The following is a 15,421-nucleotide window of genomic DNA, read 5'->3' as shown; positions in this document are numbered from 1 at the left end:
CGACAGTAGGTTCACTGTCAAGTACTGTCAGGGTTGAGAGGTCTTCAAGTGCATCAAGAGAGGAGTCACGGACCACATTTTCTCTGCAAGAACAGAGTTCTAAGTAACATTCAACCCATTGATCCATATGCTTATTGTGGTCATTTAAAGAGACAGTCTTCCCCAAAACAGGCCCAAGAGCTTTCCTGATGCCCCCGTACATTGCTTGCATGTTGCCTCAGTCAGCAGCTTTCTGGATACTTCTGCATAGTTGTAGCCAATAAATGTTTGCACACCATCTCACTACACATTTGACCTTTTGCTGGATCTCTCAAAGTGCCTGCAAGTTGGAGTGGCTAAGGTCACACTTATATTTAAGGAGAGTTGACCATTTCTTTTCTATGAATGAGATCATTGCAGATGAGTTCTCAATTGTTTGAGGTGTGATGCAAGGTACCACAAGTGTCCAAGATAAGTTGATAGATGGCTCCTTTGAGCTGAACCCATTTTTCCTCATCAGTATTATACGGCTTAAAAGATTATGGAGCCCCAGAAAGAGTTCTGATTAATTGAGATGTGATTAATTGAGGCAATTTTGATGAATTGAGATGATATAATTAAGTGTCCTTAATCACAGCTAAATATGTTATTTTGCTATTCTTTTGAAAATATCCTTTTCTTGCACTTAATCATGACAGAATAACCATGTACGTAAAAAAGTATTATGCAACATTTCACAAAGGAACAGAGGAAACATGTAAAGATCTCTCACTTGTTATCCTTGAAGATGTCCCTTAAGAAATTTTGATTAATGGTTGGAAACATCTCAAAGAGTTGCTTCTCCTTCAGTTTGGCAGCACAATCTTTTCTAGCCATGCAAGTGGCACGTTTCTAATCCAGAAAGTAAAACAAAATAACCCCCCACATTATCATTAGAAGAATCTACATCAGTAATAGAACTGATTCAGTAATGTATTTCATTTGTCACAACTACACAGAAAAAAAACCTAATCAATCTATATACCTATGACAAAAAAGAGAATAATTATATTTCAGTAGAAGCCGTGCATTTGCACTAATGAACAGAAAGTAAGGATACCATGCTGCCACAGTCCCAATCATTTGGGGTGACCAAACTACAGCTCCTTTTATTTAATTGTTAAAAGGCAGATGGTAGAGCATTTCTTGAAAGGAGCTTTCAGTTTAGGCATCTACTGTTCAAGCTAAATCCAGATTCCTTAAGGTTCCAGGAATGTTGGAACACCCTTCTTTAGTTAAAAGCTGAAATAAAACTGATATTTCCAGCAGTCAGATATTTTTAATCCAAGTGACCAAAACAAAACCAAATCCCATTAATCCAAGCTGAAGACTATTTATGGACACCACGGTTATAACTGTACATGCAGCTCACGGAAAAGAACCCACAACTCTGATTATAAACCTTTATTTTTAAATGTCTGATCCATGTAAGCAGAAATGGGATTTCCTTCTAGGACAGCTGTTTAAAGGCAATAGGGAGACTTATAAAGTAATACAGTCACACTGATCTTGCAGTGGCTCCTGTACAGGGCAGTGGGGTAAACACTCACTCTTGTTACATAACTATCAGCTCCACATTAAAAACAGGGAAAAAATGGATACTAGAAAAATGAAAAAGAACAAAACTGTATGGAAGAATTAAATAACCTTTTCCAAGAAGGCAGTATGGAAAAACAGAAAAAAATGAAATCTTAACTCATTTTCATTAGCAATACTGTGGGTTCTTTTTAAAAAGTATTAAAACCAGGCAAATCCATTTTTAAATGAGTATCGTATAGTATTAATTAACAATTTTGGCACAGCTTTCTTACAAAAAATGCATAAAAATCAGTTTAATAAACTCTTAAATATGAAAACTAAAAATGCAGCTCAATCAAATGCAAATGCTAACCTGTTCACTGAAATCCAGCATAATCTGTGTGTGAAACAAGACATTAAACTTTTAATTGACAGATTTATTTTAATAGGAAAAAACCTGTCTTTTATCTAGGATCCTAAATACACTGTTGCTATTACAGAATCACTTATAATACTAGCTATCCATCAGTGTCAGAAGCTCAGCATTAGTCAGGCAACACGAAAACAGGTAACCATAGATGCAAAATATGCTTTCCAAGTTTATCAGATTAAAAAAAAAAATAGGCATCATAAAATATAAAAATATTCATACCAGGTCCTGTTTCTCTTGTAAAGCAATTTCTTCACACATTATTTCCCTGAGTGATACTTTCTGTGTTTGTGCATTCCAGTGATCCATAAAAGGGAAAACTTCTGGTGCTGCTGAATTTTTAATCTGTGTAATGTTAGATGAAGATGAGGCCCAAGTCATTTTCTTCTTCTGCAGTTTACTGTCTGTGCTCTGCGATAAGAATATGCCCGAGTCATCTAAATCTAACTGCTCAATCAGCGTGGGACCTTCCAAAAAGCAAAAACCCAAAGGTGACAGAACGAAACACTCAACAATATATTTAATCAAAGCACAGCCATAAATGCATGCATTTTACACAGATACTTTTTGTAATTTACTTATAATTCATTAATATCTACTTGATCTAAGCATTTTCTAGCAAAAATATTACCTTACTTATACTTTAATCATCTCTCTCTGGCTTCCCTTCCCCCTTATCCCTTTGCCTCTTTCTTCAAAACTCTAATCAGGCTTCATTTTAATTCTAGAAAGTAAGTATCTGACATTTAAGCACTGAAAACATACAACTGAAAACACTGAAAAATTCAAATACTGAAAACTAACCCTCAATCACAAATGAGTAACTAGATGAAAATGGGCAGTTTGGGGGGGGGAGGGTTTGGGGGGGTTGTTGATGCAGTTACTTCCATGCATTCACCTTTTCCAACACCTTGTTGTTCAACAATTTGATCCTATGTTTCTATGGCCGATATTAATGGCATGGTTTAGTCAGTAAACTAACAGCATTTTTAAGAAGCTGCTTATGATGTGAATTGTGGGCTATTGTCAGAACCAAGGTTTAGGGTAAAGGAAAGGGGATGCCCTAGCAAATGATTCTTTCTGGGAAACTGAGGGCTAAACAATGGATTAGCCACTTCATCACCCTTTGAAACAGAGTGACATGCATTTGCCCCAGACTAAATCAGTCCTCCTAATCAGAATGGATGGGAGGGAGGAATGCCAAGGTCCCTTTGCAGAAGACTAACTCCACAAGTGGCAATTGCCTGGTATACAGTACACCCTATATCAGCTGAGACTGTGGCTGCCTTTCCAACATTCATAAACACCCAGCTGTAGTTTGGCCTGAAGTACTTTGATCCCAGAAATATGCAAAAATCAATCACCACAGCACTTCAGTGCTGCTATTATAATTAACATTTTTAGCTAATTTGTTTACAGTGCCACTGTTTCACTGAGAGAGAATGGTAGGCACCTTAGCTTAATAAAAGAAGCACTCAGTTCTCATGAATTAAATCTTACTGTCATTTTAATTTTAAGAACATAACATTTCTATAAGAGTGTAAGGCAGCAGTTTTCAAACTTTTTAAAGGCTCAGAACTTCTGCATATCATTTCTGCCACAGAACCCTTCTATCCCTGGCTCTACTGCTTCACATGTCAGCTCACACTGTTCAGGAGACCTGGCCCTGCAGTGGCAGTGCACTGCCCCAGGGGGTAATGCCTACTCTGCCATTACCCCCAAATCACTCTGTGGAAGCCCTGATGACCTATGAAAAACCCCGGGTTCCATGGAAGTTTGAAAACCACTGCTGTAATGGAAGCGTGTACTATACCTTCCACAAGCAGTTTATATGATCCATCTTCTTTCCTTTGCCGCTTCTAAATACAATTATTGAAAAAAAATAACTGAGAGTTAATGAAACACAGATGTAGATTCCCCACCAATGAAACACAAGAAATATTACCTTCCAGGTAAACTCTTTTCAAATTAATTTATAATATATATATTAAATTTCATGCATGTATCAACAGATAAGAATAGATTAAGAGGTACATTTTGAAAATAAAATTACTTTTCAAATAACAGAGCAGAGAAAAATAATTTATGCTAAGATACTGAATCAGATCTCATAATGAAAATTAGATAAATTACTCTATGTTGCATGTCCATCTACCCTTCCAATTTTGCAGTTTGAGGCATTATTTCAATTAGGAATATAAACATCTTGTAAAAAAAAATTCTGGCAAATACCTAAAGAGAAACAAATAGACTGACAAAGTACAAGTATACATTTTCATACAAAAGAACTCTACCGACCATAATAGATTCTTTCCATTTCTCATGAATCACTTTTGCCAGATTCAGATCTATATGAACCACACAATCCTCAAGTGTTAATGATCCTTTTGAAAGAAAGAAAATATACTCATTACAACACTGTATAAAGGTTAGTTTAACCAAATACAGGACTGCAATTTGCATTTACAGGTCATACCTGAAAGAAGTGCAACTGCTAAGTTAAACAAAGACATTCTCCCCACAGAATTCATAAACCAGCACTCAAATTTTGAATGTCAAGTTGTTAACAAGTGCATCTTCCATAATCTTAACTACTAAATGAAGCTCTTTTATAGTTTTTGGGGGTATTGTTAAGCATAATTTCTTATATATTCATCACTGCTTTTCTTTTCTTTTTCTTTTTTTTTTTTTTGGCAACTGATTTTTAACTTTGTGACCAATTGCAAAACTGCATTTCCCTTAATTTAATCCCTGTCTGCGGATAGTCCTAATTAACACAATACTATAATGTGAGCACAAATGCCCAGGTATCCCCTCCATGGATCATACCCAAATTAGAGAAATATTTTTCCAGGAAAGGAAAAACATTAGGTGCCACTTTCTATTCCAATGGGGACCAACCTTTTGGTGGGCATGCCACAAATTAGCCCCTCACCCTCTCTGAGTGCTACTCTGATCCACTTCCCCTATCCTGATCCCCAGCAGATGGGGATTTCCCCTATCCTGCTGTTACCAGCCCTGTGATCCCTGGCTGATCTACTACTCTGCTCCCTGCTTCCTTCCTTGTGCTCAGTGCCCAACCTGCTCCTTTGCCTTGTTCTCCTAGCTCCTCCACCACATCCCACACACAGCACCCATGCTGCACATTGACCACCCCTGTTCTACTCTAATCAAAGAAGAAGAAGTGATCATGACAACTGTATAATAAAGCTTTTCCTACAAACACCTGTTACATCCAGCAACCTCTGAAAAAGAAAAAGACACTGATATACAGCAAACAAAGAAACAGAACAGGCCCGAGACTTAATAGTACCCACATTCCTTTAAATGTGATAGAACATGTCCAGATCCACTGATAAACTGTAGATTCATAATCTATAACAAATATACTTTAGGAAAAGCAAAAAGGTTACGATATTTCATGGTGTCTTCCTTCTTCCCCCTTTTCTCCTTGCCTCTGATTTACATTTTGTATCTTGAGGCATCTTCAGTTGTTTTCTCAGGTATTTTTTTAGGATTTTTCCACTCAGTCCAGCACAATATCTTTTAAGAAAAAGTTTGCTCTAACACTTTCTTCAGCTTCCTCCTTCCTCATTTACTTCTATGTTTAAGATTTTCTGTCCCTTTTTTCTTTACCCAACCACAACCTTTTTCCATCATAATCTCCTCAGCCTTAGCAGTCTGAAACTAGATTCTCCTGAACTGCAAGGCAAGCTCAAATATTCTCTTACAATATTACTTCAAATATTAATTTGGGTAGAGCTGAACAATTAAAAAGGGAAAATAGCTATACTTACTACTATATTTTATTATGTTCCATCTGAGATTATATTATAAAGTAACAATAGATTTTGAATAGTGCCATTTTATCAAAAGCATTTCCCAAATAAATCAGCATGATAAAATGTAAGATTAAATTTAAAAACACTAATAGACCTATATTGCAAATATATGTTTATGAAGTAGTATGTCATTACCCGAGTCAATGCCAACTGGCCCAAATATTTCTTTCAGCTGAAGTGCCAGTTCAGCAGGTAATGTTAATTCTAGGCAATCTATATTCAAAGACCGAGAAGAAACTGGTATCTTGGTTTTGTCTTCATTGCTATCTGAGATTTTACTTTGTTCTTTAACATTCCCAACAGATATCATAGGGTTCCCCTGAGTTTCTTTATCAGTCCCAAACTCTTGCTTGTCACTGGCAGGGTTCATGAAAGCTGCTTGATCCATTTGCGAGAACTGAATAATCGTTTTATCTACTTCAGGATTCTCTGGATCTCTTTCTGAAAGTTCACTGTCTCTATCCTTATTTAACTGAGGTTCCAAAATAGCAATAGGAGGGTTAAGAACATTAGGAAAAGTCATAGATGCATATAAACCCACATCAGGCTGCAAGACTGGTAGCTTATTTTCCACTTCATAAACCAAGCTCGTATTATTTAAGTTTACTTCCTGTATCTCTGAAATGGACTGCTCCATTTCTGTTCCTGTAGTTTCTGCATCAGTTCGAGAAGCAATGTCATTGGTATTTCTGGGTTCTACCAAAGAATCTAGCGAAAGACTCATTAATGAATCAGGTACTTCAGCAGCTATTTCAAGTATATCTGTAGTTTTACTCTCTGTATCAAAAATAGATAAATTATTGTCCTCTGAAAGTTGAACACCATCAGTCATAATTATTTCATTGGTTTGTTCAGAATTATTCAGATTATCTCCACAGTTTGTATTTGCCTTGGAGTGAAGGTTGATGACCAGTGGTTCTGTTCCTTGTTCCTGTAAGCATTCAATCTCTTTGTCCTTATACAACTTTTCATCAGAATCCAGCAGCAAACCAGTGGCCCAGACAATATCTTTATTGCATCTTTCATACAAGTCTTTCAGTGCTTCAAATGAAAAGGAGCCAAAGAGTTTACAAAGAATATTAAGATTTTCAGATTCATCAATACTGGTAAGTTCACTTTCTTCTACATATGTGCTTTTATCATATGTAACTCTATACGGTATTTTTTCCAGAGAATCTGAAGCAGAATCCATATCTTTAGGTCTGAATCCATCTAGTCTGCTATTTAATACTTTAGGACTCTCAGAAATGATAATTTTCTTCTCTATTCTCCACAAGAGAGCAAAATCCTGTGGCTCAGTTTGCGTATAGCTGCTCAGTTGTTTATATGCATGTATTTCCAGGTTTTCTTCCAGTGAATTAGGAGTAGACAACTGTTCCTCTGGCCTGGAGAGGGCCAAATCATGGTTGGTAAACGTTACGGCTAATTTATGGTGTTTCCGAGACCTCTTATTTTGCTGTGGCTTTCTCTCACTGACAATTTCACTAGTTACTGTTTCCAATTTGTCAAAAGTTGACTTCTCTGCATCCTGTAGCTTTTCAATGCCCAAAGATGTTCCATGAAGCACATTCACTGTGCTGAGAATGTTTTTGTGTAGATCACATTTACTATTTCCAGCTTCATCAGATTGGCTTTGACTTGTTTTTCGTGTTCTCCTTGATCTGTGCTGCCTCTGCTCTAAAGAGCTTGAAGCAGGCCAATCTCCCACCATCTCCAATTCTGCTGCATTTTTTTCTGTACCACAAACAGAAGGAGTATCACAAGGTAAAATGTCTTCCTGTTGTTTTTCACCAGGCTGAATATCAGCCAGGCCCACTTCTGCCTCACATGATTCCAGAGGAGGCTGGCTGGTGGCTTTATTATCTTCATCACTAATCACAGATGATTTTTCTATTCTCCTAGTCCTTCTGGTTCTCTGCCCCATTGTCTGTTCTACAGGCCAATCACCTACAAAGTTTAATAACTCTGGCTTCATCGATGTAACTAAAATTGAATCATTTTGTTTTGTAACATCTTTTATTTGTATTAATTCTGGTTCTAATGGAATTTCAGTATACTGATCTACTTCACTTTGATCTTCAAGGATCTTGTTATCACTGTATTCCTGAACTGCTTCACAAGAGCATATATGCAAGCCTGTTGTTTCCTCAGATATGACAGTGTCAGTTTCACTTGCTTCTGTTTCAATATTTCTATGCATTTCTTCTGTTTTTTTATCTTTTTTCAACGGCACTTTTTCATCATGCTCTGACAAGTATATATCCACATTATCCGAAATAACACAACTATTTTCTAGTACTGAAGATGTAGCAGATACAGATTTATCTTCAGCTAATTCAAGAGATGTCAAAAGAGAAGCCAAAGGTCCTTCTTCTTTCACATAAGTATGAGTCTCTTTCTGTCTGTAAGACAAACATTACAATGAAAGACAACTGTATTGAAAACCAATTTTTTAAAAAGACAATTTATCTCCCACTTGGGAACCTTTCTACTCCTGTTTAGCTACTAAGTAAATTTAAATTTAAATTCAAAAGTCATAAACATTTTGAAGGTGAGAACTATCTTCTTGTCTAGAATACTGTGTAATCACCAGGCTGAGATGCATTTCTAATTTTCACTCTAACACCCTAGTATCTACCGAGAAGAAAACAGATTAGAAAACAGGTTAAAAACCTCAACTCCCCACTTAAAAAACAAGATTTTATTTGATGAATACCCCTTCTCGACTCCAAACTGAGGTTAAAAGTTTATCTTCCTAATAGTCTCTCTCTTTCCGTGTCCTGTATGCAACTTCCCAAAGGACCACTAACCTTTTGGATCAACACATCCAGTTACTGTGCTCAAATTTCATGAATGTCACCGAAGTCAGATGTTCAGTATATTTTAGAAACTAAAAGGTAAAAGCTCCAGCAAGGTCCTTACCATCATGTGATCTTTCACTCTATTAATTCTCATTCCTACTCTCCTTTAACTGTACCCCCTTTTAACAAGGAGCCAGAGGCTCCTGTTGCTTCAAAGGAAAAAATGCAGCAGGCAGTGTAGCAGTGTAGGCAGGCAGCTGGGCAAGAACTAGCTGCACTGAAACAAGCAGGCTGTGGGACAGATTCCAAGCAGCCTGAACATAAAGGCTGCAAGCAGCTAAGCTGCAGCAGAGAGACAGGCTGACTATTAAGCTCAAGAGGAAATCCCTGTGCTTAATTAGAGAGTCACCTAAAGGGGCAGTTCTCCAGGGCACACAAGCCCAGCAGGCAGTCTGGTCCTGCCTGCTACAGGAAGTATATCTGGGGGAAACAGGCTGCAGAAGCCCATCTGACAAGCACCCTAGCCACTCATGAGAGCTGGGAGGTAAGAGCCCAAAGAGAGGTAGGGCTTTCAGGAAGGCATAAACCCAGAGTTGGGGGAGATTTTTATTGAAAGCGGTCACTTGTATTTGCATTGCATTTGAGACTGGAGAGCCAAATATGGCTGTAAGGGGTAGAAAGGAGGCCACAGGGGTATCTGAGGGACATGCCAAGGTTTTGAGTGATGCCAGGGGCAGCGACACAAGATGCAAGCAGGCTGAGACCAAGAGGACCAGAGCACGAGACCAGTGGGAACAACAGAGGCAGCCTAAGGCCAAAAGGGTCAGAATCTAAACTCAAGAAGGGCAAGACCAAGGCCAGGGACCCAGAAGCTGAGGTCCAGGGCAATATACCTAGGCAGAGGGGAGCACAGTCATAGAAAAGGGGCCAAAGCCAGGAAGGCCAAAACCCCAACAGTGATTTTGAAGCCTGAGAGTGTCATCCATTGTGGTGGAGCTGGGCAGCTCCTCTGAAGCAATACCAAATATCACCTGCAAGGTATGGGTGGGGCTGTAGGGGCAGAAGAAGACCACAAATAGCCCTGGACACAAGGAGTACCTTGAGGCACTGATGGGGAAGTGGGGGGACACTTAGGCCTGGAGGTCAGCTGCATATGGGAAGGACCCACTGGCCAAAGCAGTCTAGGGCTTGCTCTGGGGCTGCCTCCCTTCTACAATAAAAGCAATTCCATCAAGGCATGGCAAATGAAAAAGGATACCTAAGGAACTAGAGTAGGACAAGAGCCATGTGAGCATCAGGGGGTGACCCTGAGGCTTGGGCCTGCTATACCCCTAAAGTGTGCAAAATACAAAACAATAAATAACTAGACCAGGAGTGGGCAAAATACGGCCCGCAGGCCAGATCCAGTCCACCAGCTGATTGGATCCAGCCTGCAGACAGGCACCCACCAATTGCATTTGGCCTGGCCAGTGGCTCCCTCTGCTGTGCTCTATATGGGACCAAATCCTGCCCAGTCCCACCTGAGTCAGCACATACTACACTCCTAGCATCCCTTCCCCTGACCCAAGGGCACCAGCCCTGGCCAGAAGGCACAGCTTCCAGGCAGGGCTGCTGCTGCTGCCCAGGGAACTGCTGGACTTCCCTGGCCTCCAGCAACTCCTCCTCCTGTCCCTGCTGAAGTGCTCCAGGCAGCACATAGGGACAGGTAGGTGCAGTGTTGAGGGAAGCAGGGTGGGCTCTGCCTGCAGCTTGCTTTGGTACTGCTCTTGCACGGCTGGGTGGGGGAGTGTGGATGGAGAGGGAGACATGAAGGAGTTTGGCTGTTCATAAAGCCCTGCTGGGCAGGCACGGGACAGAAAGGAGAGGTGGGAGCAGGAGCCGGCTTGGGCTTGGTTCAGCCCTGCTCGGCAGAGACAAGACAGGCAGGTGGGGCAGGAGCAGCAGCAAGAGCCAGCGCAAGCTTAGTGCAGCCCCAGCAGTCAGACACTTGGGGTAGAAGCAGCAGCAGGAGCCAGCACTAGCTCCACCACAGCCCCATCCGGCAAGTGTAGGACACAGACCAAGAGAGACAGCGGTGCCAGGCTCAGCTCCTGGTCATCCCCCACCCGCCCAGGGGATTCTCTTGCTGCCCACCCACCAGCAGCAGCTGCTTTCCCACCCTTTGCAGTGCACTGAGAGCCAGGCAAGTGTTGATCTCCTCCCCCACCTGTGGTGGGGCTGGGCTCAGCCACAGCACTAAGAGTGGGCAGGGGGGAACCCACCGCACATGCACACCCAACCCACCCCCACCCTACACGCACCCATGCCCCCTCACACTCTACCCATCATACCTGTACGTACACTCAACACTGTCTACCTCACATCCCAACCACACCATACTCACACACAACACCTATACCCCACCACACACATCCCACACACCACCCCACCCGACACCCCTTACCCCCACCATAACCCCTACACACATACCTCCCCACACACGCACCCTACCATGCCCCCACACACCCCCACCATACCCACACACATACCCAACACTCCCACATGCCAAACACACATCTCACACCCCTACACACATCCACTCATACATCATACACACACCCCACCTACATCTTACCTGCACACATACCCAGCACACACACACACACACACACAGAGCAGTCCCACACACCTCAGCCACAGCCCCTCCAAACACATCCCACCTCTTTACACACAATATACAAGCAACACCCCCTCCCTCCCAAAAGGAGTACTTTCTGGGCATGGGGACAAATTTCTGGTGTCAAAGGTCAGGGAGCAGAACTTCTGGTCACAAGATGGTGACCAGGGGGCAGGGCACCCTTGTGGCCCTCGACACCTCACCAAATCTCATTAAGAGTCCTTCCAGCTGAAATTATTGCCCACCCCTGAATTACACTGTAATACAGTCCTATTAAAGGAATCCATTTTCCATACACTATAAAAATACATAATACATCATTTACTCTGAGACTTTAAAAATAATTGCTACAAAGCATTTATATAAATATATAATAAATATAATTTACATATGCCCCCTTAAACCTACACAAACATATATTGAATATAATTTAAAATATCAAACAGATTGCTCATTGGAGTTACACACACACGTCAGCTTGTGCTCCAGTAAACCCCACAATAAGAACATTCAGAACTCATAGGTATATTACATATAGTTGGGACTAAATTTTTAAAAACTTTATTAGGCACTTTATAAACAGCATACAAAATCTAAAGTATATAACCAACAGCATATTTCTAGGGCAGAAGAAAGCAAAAAGGATAAAGTTAAGCTTGTAGGACACTGGCAATCAACTGGACTGATAGATTTCCATCCTGCAGCGGCTGACTCCTTTAACAATTCATTTCTAAAATTCTTAAACTTTTAAAGACTAAAAAAGTCAATCTTACCCACAGCTTTCATCCCGAGTAGGTTCTTCATTCCAGATAGTAATCTCTGATTTGTTTGGGACTGTAGAATTCAAGACTGAATTAACAGTAAGGCAACGCTCATACCGTTCCAGCATTCTCTTGATCTTTTCTTTGGATACACCGTGAATGTTACGCCTGGAGATTAAAATGAGATTTTAACAGTTTTTATTTTAACACTCAAAAGATAACAGCTAGAAGATGGAATGATTTTTCTTTGTATTGTATGTTTTGCTTAATTTTCAATGCAATATTTACACTAAAGGCACTTATCTTTTTTATTACTGTCTGGAATGTGGCAAACCAGTACAGTTGCTCTTGGTTCACTTTCTGTCAGTGATGCATGGATTTAAAATGCATAGAGGAGATTTTGTTCAGTCCACCTTCTCTGGGCTACTTTCTGGTACTGTTCAGTTGAGCAGAAGCTGCCATGAAGGAAACAAACAAATCTGCCTCTTGTTATAGCTACATGCCAACATATGCCAACAACTTTGGATAGGATTTTACGCTGCCTTTATTATATCCCAGAAAACAAGCTGCTTGATCTAGCATGAGTAAAACCTAGCTAAAGCTGCAAACTGCACAAACCTAGAAGAAGACCTAAGTTAAGTTCCAGCAGCAGGTGAAACTGTTTCTTTATCCACCAACCCAGGGCTGCTTCAGAAGGATCCCTGTAAGCACCTGGCATCTGTAAGTATCATCAGTTAAGCACTTCAGATGGCACAGGTAGAGCGTAACCAAGCATCTACTGGTGGCTCAGAAGGGCTGATTCACAGGGGCCTCTCTCTCTCATATCAAGTAGTGCTGACTGGTCCAATCTAAAAGTTATGAGGGACATTCTGAGTCAGGGAAGGCTAACCATGGAGCAGAACAGCCAGAGAGATGCAAGAAGAGACTCAGCATAATGGGACACAGCCTTGCAAATTGTTAAGGGTGGGTCCTTCTGGAAAATTGTGCTTCAGTTCCCAAGGGATGTTTTAAGGCTGTGTTAGCATTTTCACAATTCTGCAAAGTATTATTTATATGCTACTGTTTTAAAGCTACTAGTCAATCTCTTCGGAACCTGGATGTAAAATTAAAACAATATTAAAAAAAAAATCAAAGGAATTCCTCAAACACTTAAACAAAACCTCATGCAAAAACAATAGCATTGTAAGCAATTGTAAACAATAATAGCTTTCTGAGCTGTTAAAATAAAAATAAATATCACATAGGTGTTTATTTCATCATTAACAAGAGGCTCAGTGGCACAGGGAAACCCAATAGCCATTGTCAAGGTAACAAACTATTTTAAACAAGATAAATGGAAGGTGAAAGAGCTTATTTCAAATCTTCTATATTACTTTTACCTTTCGAGTTCTTTCGGTTTAAACTTCCACCAAGTATCTGGCTCTCGGAACATGACTTTGTATTTGTACTGCTGAGCCTGAACAAACATACAAAAATAGAATGCAAAACATATCAGGGATTCCTTATTTCCATGAAAGAGCACACTGCATACAAAACATACATAAATAATAAATCAGGTGCTCAATATACAAACACATTTAACACTCCAGAAATATACTGACCCTGGGCTATGCTTCACTTGTTATGAAGATTAAGTTCCATAGTAATCTATGTGATTTAGATGCATAACTCCCATAAAAATTAATTAAATGTGTTTCACTTTTATCAACTAGTTTCTTCATACCCGATCTAATCTAGTTTGTTCAGCTAGTGTTTTGAAAACTCAAAATTTTACACCATGCACATCTTCTTTTTTTTCTTATTTCAGTTCATTCAATTATTTCTGCTTAAGTTTTCACTGATTACATTTTCACTATTCCATCTTATGTATACGATGGAATAGAATCCAGCTTGCTCTTTGAAAACCACACCACATTTGCTCCATAGTACAAACACCTAAATTTGTCAATAAAGTAGATACAATACTAGGACATATGCACCAAGTAACACAATGCTAATTTTAATCACTTTTCTGCTTGTGGGAGCAATTCTCCCCTGTTGAAATCAAACAAAGACTGGAGAGAGGCCTAATACCTTATTTGAAAATATGTTCTCAGCTTAGTTTGCAATCTTTTTTTTATAACACTCAAATTATCATACTAACCAGAGCAATATAAGGCTTCATCTCCCATGCTTGTATATTTGTGTTGTCTATTATTATAGGAGACACTCCCTTTTCAAATGCTTTTTTTGCTGAAAGACATTTGTGTGCAAAAGAATAAGATATGGTTAATTTTTTATAATAAACCTGATACCCAGTCTTATTTTTAAAAATAAGCCATCATATTTGACAGTCATCCAAAGAGTTGATATTGTAGTTTGCATTCTTTGCTTCCAAATTCATCTTCATTTAAGCTCCCTATCCCCAACATAAAACATACTGTATTATACAATGAATGTGTGAATAATAAAGGAATGAAAATACAGTGGTAAACTCACAAATATGACCAATCAGTAAGTTATACTAAAAAACTAGATCATTTGAAAGTGGACCTTTTTGTTGTACACATAATTTTTGGTTTTATAACATTCTTAAAATAATAGACTCTAAACTGTATAAGTATGAAAAATCAGAAGTTTTTTTTATAGGTTTTATACACACTAACTAGACATTTATACCCACTGGCTTAAAAAAAAGTATGCTGTTCCAAAATAGTTACCTTTACCAATTAGTCACTGTTGAATCAGTACTTTTTACTGTAAATCCATTTTTTGTGCAGAAACCAAATTCTAAAAATGTAATTGTGGTTAAGATTTAATATAGAAAAGCCTGAGAATATAGTTCTGTGGAGAGTTCAGTGAAGGAAAAAAAATAAAACTGACTGTAACAACACTGTTTTCTGGTTTCTTTTGTCCTTGTGTTTTCATTGTAATTTTCTCAATAATTCACTGCCAAAGAAAGAAAGTTCAAAAGCAGGGAAAGTTTTATTTAAGCACTGCATGTATAACACCCCCAACTGCCTTGATATCTGAATGCAAATAATAATTACTGAACTTAGTATTTATAGAAACATTTCTAGGAGACAGCACAGACTACCATTTTAAGAGTGGGATACAAAGGAGAATATATACCAAAATATAATCCAAGAAAGAAAAAAATACTGCATTTACCCAAATCTAAGATGACTTCAAATGCAAGACAACCCCCCAATAAATCTGTTATAATTTGCCATGTATAGAATCTAATTAGTGGTCATTTTAAGTATATCCCCTGCAACTGCTGTAGTGAGGAAAGCAACGGCATGGAGTGAAGGTCCAGATCCCTTCCCCATTGCTCCCCTGCCCCTTGTCCCTACCCAGGTCTGCCCCACCCCCCCGCGCCTATGCCTGACGCTGTTCTTTGCCCTCTGTGCTCG

The 15,421-nt window shown here is 39.5% G+C and overlaps 1 protein-coding gene across 1 annotated transcript in view; it reads right to left on the bottom strand.

Annotated features, from left to right (window-relative positions):
- N4BP2 (NEDD4 binding protein 2) overlaps nucleotides 1-15,421 on the bottom strand; it is a 59,870-nt gene that overhangs the window by 14,730 nt on the left and 29,719 nt on the right. The window contains exons 7-14 of the mRNA XM_019552883.1: nucleotides 14,170-14,258; nucleotides 13,406-13,482; nucleotides 12,039-12,194; nucleotides 5,944-8,210; nucleotides 4,265-4,350; nucleotides 3,780-3,825; nucleotides 2,189-2,433; nucleotides 752-870 (exon numbers count right to left, since the gene is read on the bottom strand). Of these exons, the coding sequence (XP_019408428.1) occupies nucleotides 752-870; nucleotides 2,189-2,433; nucleotides 3,780-3,825; nucleotides 4,265-4,350; nucleotides 5,944-8,210; nucleotides 12,039-12,194; nucleotides 13,406-13,482; nucleotides 14,170-14,258 (3,085 nt within the window). The remainder of the gene's footprint in view (nucleotides 1-751; nucleotides 871-2,188; nucleotides 2,434-3,779; nucleotides 3,826-4,264; nucleotides 4,351-5,943; nucleotides 8,211-12,038; nucleotides 12,195-13,405; nucleotides 13,483-14,169; nucleotides 14,259-15,421) is intronic.

This window comes from Crocodylus porosus, unplaced genomic scaffold (genome assembly GCF_001723895.1).
Source record: "Crocodylus porosus isolate Cpor-Errol unplaced genomic scaffold, CroPor_comp1, whole genome shotgun sequence".
Classification (NCBI taxonomy): Eukaryota; Metazoa; Chordata; order Crocodylia; family Crocodylidae; genus Crocodylus; species Crocodylus porosus.
This window is presented reverse-complemented; position numbering and strand designations above follow the sequence as displayed.